Source organism: Dermacentor andersoni, chromosome 1 (assembly GCF_023375885.2).
Source record: "Dermacentor andersoni chromosome 1, qqDerAnde1_hic_scaffold, whole genome shotgun sequence".
NCBI classification, from domain to species: domain Eukaryota; kingdom Metazoa; phylum Arthropoda; class Arachnida; order Ixodida; family Ixodidae; genus Dermacentor; species Dermacentor andersoni.
In genome coordinates this window covers 278,284,135-278,305,594 of record NC_092814.1, presented here as the reverse complement: position 1 = coordinate 278,305,594, position 21,460 = coordinate 278,284,135, and the positions used below count along the sequence as shown (strand labels likewise).

General features: G+C 45.8%; 1 protein-coding gene across 1 annotated transcript in view; it reads right to left on the bottom strand.

The window, feature by feature from the left end:
* Dora (zinc finger SWIM domain-containing dorado) overlaps positions 1 to 21,460 on the bottom strand; it is a 211,028-nt gene that overhangs the window by 87,402 nt on the left and 102,166 nt on the right. The window contains exons 12-18 of the mRNA XM_050196305.3: positions 18,954 to 19,128; positions 18,328 to 18,522; positions 11,451 to 11,600; positions 10,512 to 10,698; positions 5,954 to 6,040; positions 5,718 to 5,842; positions 2,058 to 2,470 (exon numbers count right to left, since the gene is read on the bottom strand). Of these exons, the coding sequence (XP_050052262.1) occupies positions 2,058 to 2,470; positions 5,718 to 5,842; positions 5,954 to 6,040; positions 10,512 to 10,698; positions 11,451 to 11,600; positions 18,328 to 18,522; positions 18,954 to 19,128 (1,332 nt within the window). The remainder of the gene's footprint in view (positions 1 to 2,057; positions 2,471 to 5,717; positions 5,843 to 5,953; positions 6,041 to 10,511; positions 10,699 to 11,450; positions 11,601 to 18,327; positions 18,523 to 18,953; positions 19,129 to 21,460) is intronic.

Genomic DNA, 21,460 nt, shown 5'->3' with positions numbered 1-21,460 from the left:
AGTCTTAGATGCATCTTACTAAACAGAGACCACAACTCAAGTAAAAGCTGCCCGTCCTATCATCACTCAGGCTTGAAGGGCAATTATGTTCAAAGCAACAAGTAATGTCATGTGCTTCCCACTGTGGGGAGCACAGCATACTAGAATTTCTAGCAAACCTAATTTTAAACCTTTCTACATCAATCATGCTCAGCACAAGTTATATTCTAACTACAATAATTTCTGGTTATAACGAAGTCAGTGGGACGGTGAAAAAATTCGTTATAAGCTGTAATTTGATATAAGCGACCCCTCGAGAAAAGCTAAAGCAGTTGAGCTTTAATTGCGCCACAACTACGAGGAAGTAAAAATACAATATGTTCAGTGAAGCAAAACTTATCGTTCTTACCGGGCGTGTCTGAGGTTGAGGTTGTGTTTGTTGCGCTCAAAAAACGATTACCCGCTTATTGTGGGTGCGCAGCGCGACCGTGAAAACTGAACAGTTTTGCAGTAGGGGCTTTGCACGATCCCTGGGCAATTTTTTTCCTAGGGGTGCAGCCGTGAGGTTTGCAAAACAACAGTTTTCTGGCACACCGCTGTCGATGACACCGCGCTAATTCTACAGTTAGAGTGTCGGTTTTTGTGCACCGTTGCGTCCGTTCCACTAACAAATGCCTAGGAACAAAATTCAATGACTCTACCACGCATTTAGACCGTTTGACTAAAGTCGAATGGTGTGAATCAAGCACGACCCGCTAGAGAAAATCGCCGAGGAAACACCAGCTTGTATTGACCTGCCATGTTGACAGCCCGACTAGCCACTGGCGACGCTCGAATTTTTCGTGTTTTCGGCAAGTTATCAGTCGATTTGCACCGTCAAAAATGCAACAAAGCTAGGGGTGGTGTAAATCGCCGAGGAAACACCAGCTTGTATTGACCTGCCATGTTGACAGCCAGACTAGCCACTGGCAACGCTCGGATTTTTCGTGTTTTCGGCAAGTTATCAGTCGATTTGCACCGTCAAAAGTGCAACGAAGCTAGGGGTGGTGTTTTATTTCGATGCAGGCCGATTATGGCAAGTGGCAAGCAAATTTCTAGACCGGCTTCCCCAAACTTGTCTTCCCGATTTGTTAACGTAGCTCCTCGTGTTGAACATGGCACTTATAATAGGAGGGACACTTCTTTGTGCTTTTCAGCACGTTTCAGTGCCAGAAGTGCTCTTTATAGAGTGGTAAAACTTTGCTCATCGAGCGCACCCCATGGAATGCTAAGGCGCAAGTCTGCCCGCGGTCTTTTGGCCACTTTTCGGCATCCAAGAGACCAGTTTTCTGGCATCCCAAAGCATCAGGAAAACTTTATTTTCGTGTGGATTCTATCACGGGAGACCACCAGCTATGCGATTGCGACCGAGATTAACAGTTCGGGCGTGCTGCACCATGGAATTTGACAGCTTCCGTTCTCTCCGCAATAAACAGCTGGGAGCCCTTGCTTTAGACCTGTTAGTAGGCAGTTATCGGTCATGGGTTTGGTACTATTGTGGCCTGTTCTGTGCCTGCATGAAACTAATTCGTCAGTGGTACTAATTTGACACTGCATTCACAAAAGGGACGGCGCCACTCAGCGGCGCCGATGCCTCCGCTCGCCACTTCGCTCTAAGCAGGTCAAGGTCTTTGTGCGCTTCGAGTAATGCGGCTTAAAATGCATGCGTTTGGGTAGGGACCGGAAGAAATTTCAAATGAAGCAATATTTCGAGTAAAGTGATTTCGTTATAACGAGGGATTACTGTATATTCACAGCTCAAGGCACCTTCAGTGTCATCAATGATTTTAAATTTCACAGCACTCCTGTCTTCACGAACCACAGCACACATCAGGTTAATTCACCTACTTATATCAAACATACAGGCAGTGGCTGTCTCTCCAGGGGTGGGGTTAAGACGGCTGCTGCCATCTTGCTGTTCCCCTGGGAGACAGTTGTCTGTTCCATGACTATTCCATGACTTTATCAAGCGCGTAAAAACTCCCGCGACATTCCCTATTTCTCTTAGTCACTCAGCAACCTGCAATAGATTGCCGTACCTGTTGTGCCGGTGTGATTTGACCCTTGCTCCCCCAGAGTGCTCCTGGCGTACCCCTCCAGAAGCCAGAGGTGGCGGACTTCCTGGCTCAGCTGTTGCCGCTACCGTGGCTGCTGGTGCTGCTGCTGCCACCACTGCAGTGCCATCACCAAGGCAGTCGGCTGCACCAACACAGCTGGTGGAGTCACTGCTACGCTCTGCAGCATTGCTTGCAGAAAGTGCAGATGTGGATGGTGCCAGGTCATCTGCCTTGGTCTGTGGCGTGCAAGAGGAGCTGCCCGAAGTGCTCTCGGACGCAGGAAATGCTGCGTTCAATGCAGTTGCCACAGGGGGAGTAGAGGTGCTGTAGTAAGAACTCAGCGGTGGGCTCTTATACATTTGGTGGACCTCTTTGTCCAACAATCGATCCATAATCTGGAAGACAAAAATTCAGTGGTGATTTAGCAGTGAATGCAAGAGAAATGCATTTAGTGTTAAGTCCCTCTGAGGTCTCATATTTATGATTTAAATCCAGAGTTCACCATATTGCAAAGTGTTGTTCAGGTACTCACTTGACACACGTCCTGCCTCTTCGAAGAGTGAAGTGCAATTTATTTATTTATTTAATGTACCCTCAAGGCTTTACAGCATTGTAGAGGGGAGGGGCACAGACACAACACTTACAAATTTGATAAGAAGCACTTTACAAAGAACAAAATCAGAAATTCAGCAAGAAAAAAAAATTTATGTAAGATAATGGCATATTGTCATAATGTACATGGAACAACATAGTGACACACAGGTCATTCTGCTATGCACGCATACATGCACTGAAAAAAAAAAAGACATCAAAAGGAACTGTTAAGTTCCTCGCGGAATCTTTCTGGGTTAGTAATACTGACGGTTGAGGCTGGCAGGTGGTTCCAGTGACGGCTAGTTTTGGGTAGAAATGAATGGGAATATGTCACCGTGTTTCCTCGACGAATATGAACCTTGCAATGGTGATCAAGGCGTGAAGATATGAAAGGAGTAGGCTGTACCCAGCGCGATTTATGATAATTATTATTATGATAATAGATCTTTTGAAAAAAGCAGAGGCGAGATAATTTTATGCGCGTGACAAGGGTAAGGAGATTAAGGCTATTTTTCATGGTGGTTCTGGAGCAGAACACCTTAGTTGCACCACACACACACACACACGCACGCCCACACACAGACGCACAAACGCGCGCGCGCACACACACACACACACACACACACACACACACACACACACACACACACACACACACACACACACACACACACACACACACACACACACACACACACACACACTCTTCTAAGCTTTCCCATCCTCTCTCCACCTCAACTACACGACCGGCTTCCCACACGTCAGACACATACACTTTTTTACACTCCTAACGCTTAACGCGTTAAAAAGAAAGCACACGTAACAAAATGAAAAGGTTCCTTAAAAAGGTCAAGACTGCGAGAACATACTTGGATGCTCCTTCATATTTAAATCTGAAGGATGGTGTCTAAAACATGCTACACGAGTGATGAGGCATGGATGTAAATTTTATCATACAGCAAAACCTCGTTAATTTGACCTTCCTTAATTCTGAAGATCAGATAATTTCGACTCGTCCTCTTGACCTGACAGGTGTATGTATTATTTAGTGGCATCAAACTCATTATTCTGGACGTATTTGTTGGCACACTGGGAGAGCGTGGAGTGCCACACATGTGCGATGCCGAAGAGCAAGAGCAGCACTAGCTTCCAACTGAAACTAAACTGGGGAGTCGCATTGCCATAGTTATCAGCAGAAACCATATGGGAAAGACAGGAACACCGAAATGCTTTGTACCTATTTCGACTTTGTACTTTTGTGCCTGTATAGCTTTATTAATGCGCCAGCATTAGAATGGTCATGTGAACGAAAACCACTCTGTTGGCTTGTGTATGGTAGTAAAGGAGAGACAAATGGAGAGGAGGCCGACACAAGTGGAAGGGGAGGAGGCACCTGACAAAAGCGTGCTGAAATGCGGCCTCACACAGCTGACACTTGGCCATCAGTGGAAGCACATCGCTCGCAGGCAAAGTCCGGACATGTGTCGCGAGTTCTGATAGTCCCGTACGCAAGTGACTGCGTTTGTGTTCTGTGTGCTGTATAGATTTAAGTAAGTATGGATGCTGCACCTTCCATAGAGGAAAACTAATGTTAATGCGTTACTGTCGCAGGAATCCCATTCATTACCCTCATTTTTTTCTTGTTTACCACTGCACGTGACACTACGATGGCTGCGCGCCCTCAGAACTGCATGGTCGTGATCGCGTTGACAGTGACCGTAGTTTCGTCTGCAGTGGTTGCGGCAAACAGTAGTTTCATTTTGACTCTGTGCACGTTGGCCACGTAAAGTAGTCAGCATCTATGATCATGTCAATATGTGAATAATGCCTGCGGTTTCGTCTGCGGTGGCCGAGGCAAGCAGAAGTTATTTTTATATTCTGTGTGCGTTGGCAACGTGCCTTCAGAACTGCGTAGTGACTGTCTGCAATTGCGTTGATAGTGACCAGTTTTATTCGCAGTGGTTGCAGCACGCGCTGGTTTTGTTCTGACTCAGTGCAATGTGCACACAATGTCACGAACATGGCAGAAGTGTCAAGGATGAAGAGCAATTCTACCGTGGCCCACATGCTGGCATCAAACTCCCCAGCTGCACTGCGATGGACGGATGATCTGTTGAGCAGCTCATCGTCCTAAAAATAATTGCGATCTGTGTGTGCTAGTGAAAAGCATCTTTCGAAGGAAAACGTGGGTCTTGCGCCATGGCCGTACTGTGAAGGAAGGTGCAAGGGCTCCGTTACTGTGAGCCCAACCCAGTCACGAGATGAGAATTGCAGCTTCCACACTGCTTTTATGCAACATAAAACAGGACTTGCTGCTTCATTTAGTAAATAAAAGAATGTTGACGTAGTAAGCAATTGTTTATTGTTTTCTTGATACCCTGATTAATTTTGGCTTTTTCTTTTTTTTTTTGGTCCTGTGAAATCTGAATTAACAAGGTTTTACTGTAATAATAAAGGCCTTGCAGCTCTTGCTAATACTCAAGGTAAAGTACTCAAGAAAATATACCTTGCGTGTCTTGGCTGCCTTGTGCACTAACATTATATCTAAAGCCTAGCAGCTAAGCTCAATTATCCCGAATCTATGCTTCACCGCATGCTCCCTCAGTGCTCTAGACAGAATTACGGCTGTACACAAATACAAGCACAGTAGTCCACTTGCAACCTGCCACCTTGACTGAATCGGGCACACTAAAACTATATGTAATAGGAACAAAGTGCATTTAATACACAGAACAGCCAACAACCTGTACACTTCAGTGGCCAGTGCTCACAAACTCAGAAAAAGCAGCTGTTTAAGATTCTAGGACGCGGCCAACACCGTTTAGGTGGTTGCCCCATCGTTGCTAGGACGACTGATCATCAATTTTTTAATGGATGTGGCATCATGGGCATTTGCACTGTAGAGCAGAAAATGCACACTACTCATACCCCCTTTCGGTGCACCACTTTATGCATTTTGACTTAAGGGTTTAAAGGATCTGTGCATATCCAGCATATCTGCTTCAGAGTGCCTGGTACACTGCTGACACGCTAGCGAAAAATACAAACCTTGGCAAGCTTTTCTTGGTCATCTTTATAGAACACGAGCAAAGTAATGCTGAGGTCGCCCCTTTGCCGTCTTGTTCCTTCACACAACAATGGATGCTCAGCTTCTGAGACATTCGCTTTTAATCCTGCAAATAAATAAATGAAAAGAAAAAAATGGAAGATTTGTTATAACACTTGAGCAATGTGGCCAGCTCAAGGCTTAATTAGGCTTTACAATGGTACGTAAAAGTGCTTACCTAGAGCAGCAACAGCTGCTTCAAAACCTAAAGCCTCATCTGATGGCAGCTTAGTGCCTGGATTTGGTGCACCTTTAGTGTTGTTTTCTGTAAAGAATTAAAAAAAAATTGCAGTCGAACCTCGATATATCAAACAGCACGGTGATCGCGAAGTAGTTCGATACAGCCAGAATTTGACATATAAGATCACATAAAAAAACGCGTAAAGAACTTGTATAAATCAATCAATGAACCAATTGTGGCGCAGTAAATACTCACTTGAAGCTTCACACAAAGTATTTATTTTTTTGGCTGAAAGTACTGCGGCAGTGTAGCCTGCTTCTTATTGACAGCCATGTGCTTAACCATGGCGTCCTCAACATAGTCTAAACGATCCACAAGCAATAGGCCGGTGCCTTCTATTGCGCCGCAGTAGCGGCATAGAAGGGCCAAAGCAGCTACAGCCTCAATTGAAGATGGGAACAGGGCGAAATCAGCGCTTGCATTGATCAACCTCAGCAGCGTCTTTGTTTGACCGCTACTTCCACTGCGATCTCCACGTCCCGAGTGATGAGCCCTCTCTACACCGTGCGACATCCTCGAACACCAAAGAGAGGGCGGAGGCAATAAGGACGCCGGCACCGAAATTTACATAGTCAACAGGCGAAGAGTTGGTGCTGACTTCAAACACACATGTACCCAAGCCTACATACACTTAGCTGTATTCACCACACACAATACACTGACAAATGCCAGCAGTGTGTTCAAAGGGGCTGGTTGGTTCATCTTTAGAATAAAAACAGAAACAGCACAACACAGGACGAGCGAGTAAAGAGCACAGGACAGAGTGCTCTGTCCTGTACTCTTCACTCGCTTGTCCTGTGTTGCACTGTTCCTTTTTTTATTCTAATGGTGAATGCCCGTGGTGCGGTGACACCCCAACGTCACCGCACATCAAATGGACATGCTTAAACAGAGCAACACATACACATTCCAAACAAACTAAAAACACAAGATTTTAAACGCAGTACGAGGCACGGCTTACAGACCAGGATCAAGATAGCCAACTGGCTCTCCTAGAACAAGCCCAGTGAGACACTCATGCCAGTGGAGCCCTGAACTAGAGGCCCCAACCACGGGACCCCAAAATTTGTTCTTTAATATAAAGTTTCTCTCTCTCCATGTTCGTCAATCGAAGCATCTTGAAACACTGTCAATAACAAAGTACAGTAAAACCTCGTTATAATGAAACAGGATATAACGAAGCAATCGTGATTCCCCTTGAAATTCCAATAGATGCCCACGTATTGAAAACCTCCTTTTAACGAAGCTGAAATTTTCTCGCAGTGGGTATAATCAACCTTTCTTTAGAGCGCAGCTCTTTGGCGTCCATTCCTGCGTTTCGCGGTGCCGACGTGCCTCGCCATAACCAGCTTCGTAGCCAGCGCCAGCGTGTGGGTCCGAGGTGCCGATGTGCGAAATGCCTAGCTGCAGATACAAGGAGCCGACGCGCGATGTGCTTAGTCACGCAGTTCGAGTTGCCGATGCGTGAAGTACCTAGCCGCACAGCCCGAGGTGCCGATGCGTGAAACGCCTAGTCGCGGGCTCGAGGAGTCGACACTCGATGCGCTTATTTGCGCAGTCCGAGGTGCCGACGTGCGAAACGCTTAGGCGAGGGTCCGAGAAGTCCGCGTGTGATGTGCTTGATCCCTGAGTCGGAGACTCCCTAGGCGCGAAATGCTTAGCCGCGTGTCCGAGGATTGCGTGCGCGATGTGCTTTGGCACGAATTCCGAAACACCGGGTGCGGAAAGGCATTCTGCGCATGAGGATTCCGCGCATGAACCTTGGTCGCGAAATCCGCGTCGCCGATGCTCGGAATGCTTAGCCGGGAGCCTGAAACCTCCACAAGCATAGGGATCGGCCACGCTACTGCGATGTCCGTGTAGCGCCCGTTTTGACACGTCGAGATTACGGCGAGTGGAGACGTACATACTCGCGAGGTGCAAAGAGCCGAGCAGACGACACGAGTGCCGGACTAATGGCGAACCGCGGTAGAGTCACATGGCGGGGGCGGCCAATCGCAGACTCCGGTATGACCTTCAATCATTTGCTTTTTGTGCGCTTGTTGCTGTATGGAGGAGATAGTTGAAGCGGCAAATTTGAAGACGGAGAAATGCGCTTTCCAACGAGACCAAGATGGCGGCGCTTGGTCGCACCGTTCTGGGGATAGTGTGGCTTGAAAAGCGCTGTTCTTTCTTGATTTTTGCGAGATTTTTCGCCACCTTGGCTGATAAAACGAATTTTTTTAAGAACTTCTATGTGGTTTACAGTGATAATATTTGGGTATCAGATGGAAAAAGGGTTCCAGAAACTGAAAATGTGATCTTCAAAAAATCTATTTTTGGCAACCCAACTTGGACTTGCAACAAAACTTGAGCTGCTATGTTTACGTTGTGGAGTAGTTGCAAGCTCGTGGAGTTCTGCTCGTCAGAATGACTCAATGGCCTTTGACGTGTATATGAGAGCCATTGTGGCAACAAAACAGATAGGGAAGGGACAAACAGCCCTTAATGACTTTTGGGCGGCGATGAATGTGTCCTATCGTGGCTTGCATCAAAAGACTTTTCAGAAGCACTTGAAGAAATTCAGGGAACCGCAGACACAGTGCATAGACAAGTTTTATGTAGAATCTGCTTCTGCTGTGAAAACTACCTACAAGGAAATGGATCCATATTTCAGCAGGGATATCACAGTAAACTTTGATGGAACATCGCACAAGCGTGGCCACATGTCCCATATTGAAGTTGGTGCAATAATTGAATATCATACGGGCTTCATCTTGGAGGCCATTGTTTTATCGAACCAGTGCCTTGGTTGCCAAGTAGGACCAAAGCCGAGAGACCCAGGCTACGCAAGCTGGCAGGAGGATCATGTGTGCCAGAAAAACACTGACTCTGTCTTGAGGCAGCTGTCATCCTTTTCTCACATTCGGTGCCAAAGCACAACCTCCGTTACACAACGCTCGTGTCTGACACCACCTTCTCTGCCCTTGTGCTTTGAAAATGTTTATGGACTGGTTTCCATTTCGAAAGAGGAATGCCTGAACCACATGTAGAGGAGGATGGGGACAGCACTGCGCAACCTTGTGCAGAAAAGTGACCGGGCTTCAGGAGGGAAGGGCAGGCTGACAAGTTGACCGACTTTTATGGCTGGGCCCTACAGAACAATTCCAACGATGTGGCTGCAATGCAGCGTTCAGTGATGGCATTGTACCACCACGCGACATCGACAGCAAGGATCTTCACCACGACTTGTGCCCTGAGGGTGCAGACTCGTGGTGTCGTCATAACGCCAGCAAGAGTGATGGTGTGCCACCTCCGAAGCATCTGTACAATCTTCCAGGCTATGTTGCAGAAGCACTGCTACCTGTTTATGAGCACCTCTCACAGGCTTCTCTTCTGCAACGCTGCCTGGGAGCAAAGACACAGAATGCATCAGAACCATTTTGCTTCGTGCTGTGGTCGCTGATGCTCAAAGAGCAGTATGCGCCGCTGATTGCTGTGGAGACCGCACTGCACGAGACAGTTTTAAGATATGCTGGCTGCCACAGGGCCACCTAAGAGCTATGTTCATCAGCGGGGCTAACACCTGGCCACCTGGCCATTCAACGGGAAGCCGAGAAAGATTCTCTGCGCTTGAAAAATTCCACGAAGCGATCACAAGAGAAGGTGGAAAGACGGCAAAAGAAGAGAGTGCCTAAGGATATCTCCATTACGCTGCAGGGTCATTTGAGACAAATATATGTGCTCAAAACTTTCAAAGCTAATTTTTTCAATATGACTTTTTTGGCTGGTGAGGCTGCTTGTTCAAGCCATATCTCTGTAACTGCTCATCAGATTTCCAGAAGTTTTTTTTTTTTATTATTGTGTATCTGAATAAATTTCTGAGGGCAAGACAAGCCCCCTTTTTTTTTCATATTATGTCTGTGATTTGTGATATTTAATTGAAATTTCATTGATAAAGTCTTAATCCCCAACACCAAATTCGGGGGTCTGCTAAAATTTTTCAGCAAGGAAATTAAAAAAAGGGGGGCTCTGTCTTGCCCTGAGGTATCCTTCTGGGAATCATCATAGTGAATTTCACAGTTGTAGCACCTTTTGAAAATTCTCCAGGCCTGGAATGAAAAAACCATGTGCACCCTTCTGACATATTGCTGTAACTTGAGAACCAGTGAACATAACTGCATGGAATTTTGTTGTTCTAATAATGCTTTTGCTATGAGTGTATCCTGAAAATTTCATTAAGACATCTCAATAAACAAAAAAGTTGGTATCCGAGGGCAGCCTGCCCCCTTAAAGTGGGTGTTGTGCCAAAACGCCCTACAAAAGGAGCTACCATAGAGTAAAGTTCAGGAAAAGAAGTGCTGTTCTATTATGATAAATGCAATGATCTTTGAAGACATGTACAGTAATTAAACAAACTTATTTTTAATGAAATAGTATGCACACAGCTCAATAAAAAGGTCACTTCCAAACATACAATGACCACTATGTCTGAACACAGGGCAATACAACTTACTGGAAAGTACCAGGGCATCAAAGATGTAGCTTGAGAGCATGAGTGGAAGCAGTGCATCACCCCGAGACTGCAGCCTGTGATCACGCAAGGCTTCTGCTTTCTCCCTGATGTCATTTAGCTCTGCATCTCCCAATGGTATCTTCTTCAACAGACTGACGAGATCTTGCTCTTGGTTTGCCAACTTGACCTGTATTATATACACCACATCAGGCAGTAAATACGCAGAGCCACTGCTTGTTGCAGTGGCACTATTATTGGGCAAGCGGTCTTATTTATTTATTTAATTGTAAAATACCCTGCAAGGCCTCTAACATAGGGCGTTGAGTAAAAAGGGGGCATAGAACAAAGTACACACATAAAAGTGCCAAACTCGTGACGATATCAATATATATTAGAACAATAAAATCAACTCAATAAGTCAAAAAGTAAAAGAAAACCAAACAGTGAGTATGATAGTGAGTATGATACAAGGAACATTAAGAATTTGTCCGAAAATTAGGCACGTGCGAGTAGTCTATTTAAAAAATTCGCTAATCACCGAATATTCCTTTCTGTTTGAATATCAGGGATAACACTTATTGGAGTCATTAGGCAGTACCGATGTAGGCGAGGACTGTCCTGAATGGCTCTGCTGCAGGATCCACGGTTGTTGTGCAGCGGTACCATTTTTGATCAAAGACACGAAGGAGATAACTTCTTTAATTTCCACACATTAAATAAGAATTTAGTAAGAGCTTCGTAACAGGATTCTAACCATAACTTCTGCACTAGTGGAGAGAATACCCTCTGGATTTTGAAAAGTAGTAATGCAAGGTGCTGTACATGAGTGAAAACAAGCAACCCATTTGTCTTTTAGGGCATCTAACACAGTTTGGAATTATATCACATACTAGAGCGAACTGGAGGAACAGGCTGAAGCAAAGCCCAGCTTGAACTTACTTCAAGTGCTTTTGTAGAAGCTGGTGGTCGAGACATTTCCAGCCCGAAGAGCCCAATGCGGAAGGCCAAGTGATGGTGTTCCTGGTTTTCACCGAGCACTTGGCACAGGAAAGCAGCCTTGGCTAAAGTTGCCGATGCCAAGAGGCTCACCTGGGAGAAGGAGGCAGATGCATGCTATGTCAACGAAATATTTTCTTTTGGTGGTAGAGTTTACAAGCAACCTGTTCTAGGACTAAGTAAATATGTGAGTACTGTCTGCAGGTGTAAGAAATCAGTGCAAACAAACCCTGTATAGCCTATGAATTCTAGCTAATGCATGCACCTCGAAGTGAAAGCATTTTAAAAGTGAGAGAGAGAGAGAGATAGAAAATGTGGCAGAATTTGTAGCTAAGTGTACTATATGGCCTGTATTGAGGCCAGTACAGTCGAACCCCGCAATAACAAAACTGCTGGGAAAAGAAACTTTTTTTCGTTCTCCCGAGAATTTTGCCGTCACTTATTTGTTTCAGTCACTTATTTTGTTTTGGTTCACCTAGCTGTGCAGCCACTTCATGACTCGGGCCTCGCGGCTTGATAAGCTATCCATAGCTTTATCGTCATCATTGACGTCAAGGAAAGCCTAGGTAACGTCGAAAGCATCAAGCACATCACACGAGCTTGCTTGCCTTTCTTGTGCTTGGTTTTCGCCATCCTCATCATCACTCTCCTTATGTGCTTTGCGCAAACTGCCGATAATAGCGATGTCGCTAAACTACCCGTTCAGCATCTGTACACAAAAAGCCATCCAGTTCAACAGCGTCTGGCACCGTGGTATCCACACTGCGAAGCGGGTCCCATGCTTTAGTTTGTGGAGATGCGCGACTCTCACGCCTCCCCTGAGATCTAGTTTTCCCGCATAGCTCGTCTCCTGCAGGGCGGCTTCGCCCGCCGCGTGGCCTGGCGCCCGCGGCGGTCCGAGTGGTTGAAGCGCAGTGCGAGAGATGGCGCTAGTGTTGCGCTGCGGCGGGGTTACTTAGGCGCGGGAAAGAAAGGCGCTTGGTCTCTTTGGGTTCGGGAAGCGAGCGGGACGGACGTGCCGCCCGCGCGTGCGCTGACCATGCTTCTGCGAGACCGTCTCGCGTGGCCGCCTTGGACACCGTTCGCGTGACAGTACGCGCGAGCGACCAGGCGTTGGGATCCAGCATGGGGCGAACATATTCGCTCGCAATGCGGTCGCGGTAAGTCGGACTTCTAGATTTGTCGCACGCCCATCGGCATGTTTTGTGGATAGCAACTCGGCTAGCAGGCATTGATCTATGAAAGGTGCAATAAATGCCCTTGTAACTGTTTGCACTACGGTGTTGTCGTTCCTTTGTCCCAAGAGTACGGAGGAGAACCCCATATCTCCCACAAGTTACTGGCTGTAGATTGTCACTGCTGGCAGAAAGACTCGCTTCTGGCTCTGGCAAGGCTGCCGAGGCATGCTGACCAGCCACGAAAATGGCATGCCTGAAGCAGTTCTGGCTAAGGGCAGTCGCAGTAACAGCTCAAACCCTGGCAAGACTCTCCAGCGACATGAAAAGATCAATTTTAGTTGTGTGGATTCATTTCAATGTATAACAACATCCGCCGGATGAGTCTCGCCGGGTATGCACAGTTGACAGTCTTAATAACTCCTTGGTCCAGAGGTTGTATTAACAGATGTGCAGTTCGGGGGAAAAAAAATCTAGCGAACACTCGTCAGCACAATGTTTTTGGTGTGACTGGCACTGCTTCTGCATCAAAGGCTTCCAGCCAGCTGGAGAGCATTGCGCACATCATCGAAGCTTTCTAATTAGCAGTGTATTCGACTGGCAGCCTCCAGTTACCTTTCAAGTACCGTGGCTCTTTGCTCCAGCTGATGACGAGGAGAGAACGCTTGTCAGAGCCATCCATGTTTGAGCACAAAAGAATGGTCACCCGTCTTTTAAGGCAAAAGCCTTAACGGGGGGCTCGCGTCTTTGGGACCGAAAACTGGCCAAAAATTCTAATTTTCAATTTTTATTTTCCGTGTTCCTGGCGCGTTTCCGCAACTACCTCTGAAATTTGGTTACAAAATACTGCGTAAAGATGAACCTTGTTAAACCATACCCGTTTAAAGAGTAGTAAAGTCAAATTGTTGACTCGGCAGTCATTGAACATAATGTGTTTTGTATCCGCATAAACGATACCAGCTTATTGCATACGTATCAGCAGAGTCCTTCAATGCTTTTTTAGTCGCGAAACTCCGTCGTAACGCTATGGGAGAGCTTGCTATGTTGCCCCAGCTGCCACGTGGTGGCGCTAGGAGCACAGTGGGGGCTAGACGAAAGCTGCGCGCTGCATCAGTTGGTTCTTTATTCTATGGCTGGGTGACCAAGTAGTACGGCGGCATCGGCAGTCGGTTTTCCGCATTTCAAGAGATAATTTGTTGATCTGTACCGCGTTGTCACTTCGGCTACAGATGTACGAGTGAAAAGGTATCATTATTTTGTTTGCCTAGTGACGCGTCGATGACTGGGTAAAGTGGAAACGTGCAATACCGCAACAGGAAGCTGGCGGCTTTACCTTCAACTCTCAGCATGTCAGAGTGTGCGAAAAAGATTTTGACACCACGGACGTTGTTCGAAGCGATAAGTTCATTGTGAAAGAAGACGCTGTCCTTGCCCGGTGCCGTTCCTTGGCCGTTCGAAGGGCTGCCAGTGTACTAGGCACCACGGCAGAAATTGTGCATTTCTTTCTCAGATGCCGCCTGCACTTCTTCACAAGGGAAAAGAACAAACCTGCATGAGCAAGTAAGCGCGCAACATGCCCAGCCGGTGGGGGCAAGGAAGTGTTGTGCTGAATTGCTTCCTTAACGGTTTCAGCCATGGAAGCAAGCAGCATTTTCTTCTTTCAGTGCTTTTTCTCAATGCGATAGATAATTGTCAAAAAATGCATTTGCCTCTTTTCATTCACTATTATGTCAACCATGTCCATTTTTCTATATTTAAACTACTTGATTAGAACTACTTTGTAGCTTGCTGTTTCTTGACATGGTTTACATCATATTATGTATTTGCATTCCTGCCTTTACTGTAAATTTTTTTTTTGTGTAACAGTGTCATGTTCACGAACATATGTAATGGAATGTGCCATTATACTGGAGCTTGTGACGAAATGGGCATTAGTATCTCCTCAGCATGACACGTTTTGGGATATTTAGCCCCAGGTTATGTGTTTCACATTCCAAATAAATCAGCAGTGCGGCAGCATCATGCTCGTGAACACGTGTGCTTATTTTTGTTTAGATTATAGTGACATGAAACAGGGCTTCGTTTCAGTTAATAAGGTCTCCATAGTGCAGTCTTCATTATGCAGTCTCACACCATGCAAGCGTAGTTCGTCCAAGCAACATGCTATGTTGCTTGGATGAAGGCGAGACATTTGTGAAAGCGCAACCAACGCAAGAATTAGAGCTGCACGGGTGGCCTTGTGTAGCTGCGCAATGTGAAGCGAGACGCACTTTCGCTCGTGCAACGCCTACATAACATGAACTTATCAAGGTTAAACATTGGAAATGAACAGACGTTGGTTGCAAACTCGGAGTTAAGGCTAGGTTAGAGTTCAGCGTGTATTCTCGCGACACACGGAGTTGCCTTGCGAAAGCTTCGTCGTTCCCGCTTTGAAATGTTGCCGACGCTCTCGGCGATAGGTTGCAGCAGAGTGAAATCAGATTTTATAAACTGCAAACACAGGAAATCTAGTAGCTTTTCTGTTTTGTAATGCGGTAGCGGCAAACTCCCGCGGCTTAGACGGTCTCATTGCAAATAGCTAGCGCGATTGACGCTACTTCAAGTCTCGCTGCGAGGCTTAAATGTGCGAGTACTTGCAGAGTTTCTTAGGCTTGTACAGTGTCACAAGTGCAAGCGAACGACCCATTCTTAAATAAATAATATCATGCTCAGCTGCCTGAGATAAGGAACTGCGCTGCAATGACGCATACATTCAATATTGCTGCGTCAGCATAACTGCCTCCATCGTAGCCTTATTATCTTGCAAAGGTAAGCGAAAGTAACTTTTTCACGCGCACATGCAATAACCGCATTGTATGTAAGGCGAAATATGAGTGGTAGTAGAATGTTAGCTGTTTGATGAAAGATAAACAATTTCTTCGAACCGGTACAGAAGTTTCAGCCGAGTGCGGTGCGCGCGAACACTGAATGCCCCCACGCTAACAGCACTGACCCTAGCGGCAGCTTCCGTCCCTGTATAAGACTGCGGGCAGAGTTTCGTGACCAGAAAAGCATTGAAGGACTCTGGTATCGGTTAACACGCAGTGCTTCCACTTTTTGTCGTGCAAACACGGCTGTGCGTCGTCTCCATTGGGCGGCCTGGCAAAACAACAAGCCTCAGAGATCGGAACAACGGCCTCCAAGTGCCCTGTGCGTTTGCGCGTGAAGCTACATCAACATAATTTCGGCGCTGTGCCAAAGAGCGTTGGGGTGTCGTGCAATCAAGGACTCGCGTCATGCCAAAGCTCGGATAAAAAAGACGCCAGGTGCTCAGCATTGAAGAAAAATTAGACATTGTTCATGCTATTGAATGTGACACGAAGTCGGCGCTGGTACATGACAGGGATATACTGTTGACTACGGTGTGTGGCATTTGGAATGCGAAGCAGTTGCTCAGCAGCGCTGCTGCAACTGCGAAGAGATGTCAGCTACGATGTTCAACTTTTCGCCATCGTTGCCACTGTTGTTGCCGAAGCGTCGACTAGCTACAGTGATGAGGACGACACGGAAAGCGACAGCACGGGCGATTCAGGCCCAACAGTGGCAGAAGCTGCGCGTTACGTCCACTGTTGCCTCCAACGGCCTCCAAGCACAGGGTGCTTGGAGGCCGTTGTTCCGATCTCTGAAGCTTGTTGTTCTGCTGGGCCGCCTAATGGAGACAACGCACCGCCGTGTTTGTGCGACGAAAAGTGGAAACATCACGTGTTAACCGATACGTACGCAATAAGCTGGTATGGTTTATGCGGATGCAAAACACTATTTTCAATGGCCGCTGAGTCGGGGATTTGACTTTACTACATTTAAAACGAAACTACTGTTTAAGCGGGTACGGTTTAACGAAGTTTTACTGTACGTACTTTTTCCGAGCTCCGGCCAACTATGGTTTAATGAGGTTTCACTGTAGTTATTCCGTTATCGTGATCTAAAAATGTGAATCCCCAGGTGTTGCCCTTTAAATTAGGGACAAATTGCGCCTGATTTCCGTCACGTATAGCTCGATAACTGCGCGCTCTGCCAGCCCCATTTTGGTATCACTCTAAAGCTCACGTTTCTGGCTTTATTTATTCGTCGGTCGGCAACATTGCTGGTGCTACAGTCACGAAAAAAACAACAGAAAAAGAAATTCGTGGCACATGCTATTATTGGGCAGTTTGAGCATGCGACCAATATGGCGAGTCATGATTGGCTCCAAGGACCACGAGTGCTCAGATGACGAATACAGCCGCACGGGAGTTCGATATGCGTCTTGTACGAGCATCGAACTTCCGATCTCCCGCAGCAAAGGCCGACTGTGTAGACGCTTTTCAGCGGCGGAACTGTGCTTTCGGCTGTCGCCAGTCGAAAATCCGACACACTGAGTGTGCCTGGAGCCGCAAGAGCTAATTAGAAGCTCTGCAGGAGCTTTCTAATAAAAAAACACATGGGTTCAACTTTAAGGCCTGTTTTCTCGGAATGGATTTTTTCGCTAGTAGTGGTGCTGGGGAAGGCGATATCTCAAGAACCGCTCTTCAGATTTGTATGCAGTTTTTTTTATTCTGTTCCTGAATGACTTTGCCAGGGGGTAACAGGCTTCTTTTTTTGAAAGCTGGTGCAGTTAATTTATAATTAGCAATTAATTTTTGATGAATGTGGTCATTACTGGCTACATCAAATTCAAAGTTGTCTTAAAATTTTTTGGAGGGGAAATTAAAGAAAAGGGCTCTTTAGCCCCCTGGGATATCTATCAAGGGATCATCACAGTGAATTTCAGCTTCCTACGATGTCCTGGCATTTCTCCAGGCTCTTCCTCAGGCATATACATGAATAACCTAGTTAGACCTCAATAACTCTGGAACTAATAAACATATCTTCATGAAACTTCGCAGTTCCTCATAGTTCGGTGGTGTGAACATACCCTGAAAGTTTCATCTGAATATCTTAAAAAATAAGAAAGTTCGGTCTCCAGGGTAGCCTCCCCCCTTAAGACACAATGACGACTAAAGGGGAACATCTTAATCTTGATATGCTGCCAGTGCCTCTACGAAACCAAAAGTAGCTAAAGGGCAACACTATTTTGGACTAGTCAATCCAGTAGCCACTTGTTATGCCAAAACCATGGGAGAAGACAAGCTGCCATGTTGGCAAGCCTACATGTATGTGTTCACTGTGTGCACATCCTGCAAGTTCAGCGTTTGTTGTTCAACAAATGGAATAGTTACACAGTTTCAAGTGACTCCAATGTTTGCTGTTGAAAATTTAATCCTTTCGTCATCAGATAGCTTCAAGTGACACTAATTCCACCCTCGGTGTCTGCACCGATAAGGGCCAAGATGAAGTGATGGAAGTGTCGGAACTGACAGTGGTGAAAAAAGTAGTGATCATGCAGCTTGAAGCTGACTGAAAATTTAGCACTTACTGTTCATTTTTGTCTCCATCTAGCAGTAGCATGACAATGGCTGAAATAAAGACTGGCCTAGTTGCATTCAAGTCTATGTGTGCACAGCAAAGCATTGCAAGCTTTTCTGGCCACTTGACGAATAAGGGCACTTCAGGATCAAACGCAGCAGAGCATCTACTAAGGCACTGAAACTGCAAAATGAGTTTTGGGCAAGAAGGATACCACAAACCTGATGCCAAAGAGGGTTGAAGCGACGTCCACGGCGATTGCCGGTTGTCTTCCCAGACTGAGCTGATGCAACCAATCCTTCCACTTCTAGGCTCGGCGGATGAGCAAGCAGCTCATGTGCCAGACGTACTGCCAGTTTGCTGGCCTCTTGAGTGTGACCATGAGCATGCAGTGCTTCTGCACGAGCAAACAGGATCTGCAAGGCCGAGCCAAGAAGTTAGAAATGGTCAAACAAGAACATGCAACTGCTTCTGTACTTTGCAAAAAGGGGACACCACACCCCTTAATGCCTAGTAAATTAGAAAGAAATTATGCAAGCAAAGCAGAATAATCTGACTTACTTTTTAAAAAATTGAGCAGTTCAACATCTAGGAAGTGCACAGTGGGTTAGAGCGACACTGTAGCGGAGGGCTCTGAATTATTTTGACCACCGAAGGTTCTTTAACATGCACAAAAATGCATTTTTGAATTTCACACATATTGAAATACAGCCATCATGGCCGAGAAATGAACCTGCAACCTTGTGCTCAACAGCAGAACGCCATAGCCACTGGGCCACCATGGCAAACAACTTATTTCATGCTGAGTGTAACAAGAACGGCTTACAACAAAGAAATAACAGCTCACCTCAAATGGATCTTCAATTTTCTTGACTTGCACAGGCACACAGTCTTCAGCTTGAACCCTGAGATCCCTGTTTCTGTCACCACTTGGAGCCTTCCCTTGAGAGCTGAAGTAGTAGGTATGGTACTCCTCGCCGGCTGTCACTCTATCGTCCCCCCTCACATCCATGTTACAGCTCCTAAAACAGTAAAATAACTTGCTAAGTCCTAAAATCAGGGTTAAAAAAAAAAAAACAATTTAGTAGCAACGTAACAAAATTTGAATGTGCCCATAGCTGGCTCCACAAATGATTTAGGCCAAGCAATTACACGAAGGATGTACTATGAAAAACAAAAAAAAAAAAAAAAAAAAAAAACAGGTTGCGAGCACAAAAGTAAATACAGTAAACATCTGTTAATTTGACTCCATTTAAAACAATTTTTGGTTAATGTGATCTTGACTGAAGGTCCCGGCTAGTGCCCTTACATTTCTATGAGACAAACTTTCATCATTCCAACCGTGAAATTGGCCTCTATCGTATAATTTAAACTTGGCTGGTAAGCACCCACACGTCCGACCTAAATATGATGACCCCAATAGTGGCAGTGTCTCTCTTGGCGGAACTTAGGGGACAGTGAATGCATAGAATGCATGTTCTCTTGCCGAAAACGCCTAAACTATATATTTCTTTCTAGTGAAAACAGTAGCTCACAATAAATGATTCAGTATTTAGGTATTTTAAAGTGTGCCTTTTCTCCCCGCCAAAATTTGTTTGAAGATTGCCTGTATGAGTGCAATCGATACAGTGCAAACGCGCCTTCCCTCACACCCTCGGTATGTTCTCTTCAATTGTGCTTCACAGCAGTGCATGCGATTGCTGCGAAATCAGGATTTGCGATCACCACAATTGCTGTGGTTGTGGGGCTGCACTATAGTTGTGCACTGCGATCAACCGCAACTGTGAAAGCGTAAGTGCGAGTTACATGGCCAGTAGCGCGTGGACGCTTGCACCCTTGTTTCTGGGAAACCGGTGCCAGCACAACCACCGTGACTCCGTGTTAAGCCCCAGACCTCCTTGCCTGCACTCACTCGCTGACTTGGGCGGCTAGATAAAGAATGTTGCTACCTTTACTTTAACGGGATAGCGTTAAGGGCCCTGTGCCGCAGAAAATCCGGCATTGGCGTCCAGCGTCGACCATCTACGAGCCCAAAAATTATTCTGAGCCACGCAGGCCCTCCGTGTAGAGCAAACACATTACTGCACTAACTGAATTTCTGAAAGTAAAATGCATTAAAAAAAACCCGTAACGAACAACTTAACACCTTCAGACATGATAGCATCAGATTGTAATTTAAATATATGAGAAAACATAATTTTGTTACGCGGAAACTCAAAATAAACCCCTTTTACAGCATTTCTACCATTCATAGAGCTGCGCACCGAGCTCGGTTCCTTGCAACAACATTATCCAGATGGCCCATGCAAGAGGCCGCGTTTCTACCAGAAAGCTCGCCTTCGTGCATAGCATTTGCCACCAGTGTTTCCTGGTAAATATTACAGTTACATATGCTGCAGCTGCTGGGAAGCGCGAGTAGTAGTCAGGAATCTTTGAATTTTATTGCATTCCCCTCTTAAAGGCGAAGCTTAAGCGTCCTCCAAATGTTTATTCAGGGGGCCTAACTGGGTGTGGCTTCCATTATTCTTCCGCTTTCTGCACAATTTGGCACAGCAACTTGCCTGAGTATCAACATGGTGCACTTGGTGCAGGATTCGCACCCCTGTACTAAATGAAATTAAGTGTAAATAAATTTCTGTTATGCGATGGTAAGCTCGGCTAGTCCAATTTTTTTGCTGCCAGAATCTGAGGCACGCAACATTTTCCTTGATGAAAGAAATTGGGTGCATATTTTGATTTTTACTTTATTTAGGAGCTCTAATGCCCTTTATACTTTCGTTTTCTACTTAGTAATAAAAAAATGTACTGGTTTGATGCAGAGGCATGTTAAAATCCAGCAAATATACTATACTTTTCTTAATTCAGCTTTGATTAATTCGTCTTGACCCAAGGTCCTAGCTGGTGTCCATGCATTTTTATGGGCCCAAATATTTGTTATTTTGATCCTAAAATTGGCCTAATTCAAACACAACCAGTCAGCCAACATGCACCTGACCCCTATGGTGACCCTAATAGTTACCCTTTCAGTGGCAGCATCTGTCTCGACCGAGCTTAAAGGGATACTAAAGGCAAATATTTAGTCAACGTGGACTAATAAAATACCATTCCAGAAACCTCGCAGCACTAGTTTCGTGCCAAGAAAAGAGTTAGTTTAAGAGAAAATCGTGTCTAAAGGGTCCGCACATCTTTAATGCAATTCAAATTGCCCCCAAGCAGGGGAGTGGCGACGTTGCATATGCCATCACTACTCTTTACTGCCATCACTGTGTTAAGCAGCCCCTGACAAACAGTGCTACGATTTTTTTCGCAAAATGCAAATGCACGGCCACGGAGAAACCAAGCCAAGGATTCCCC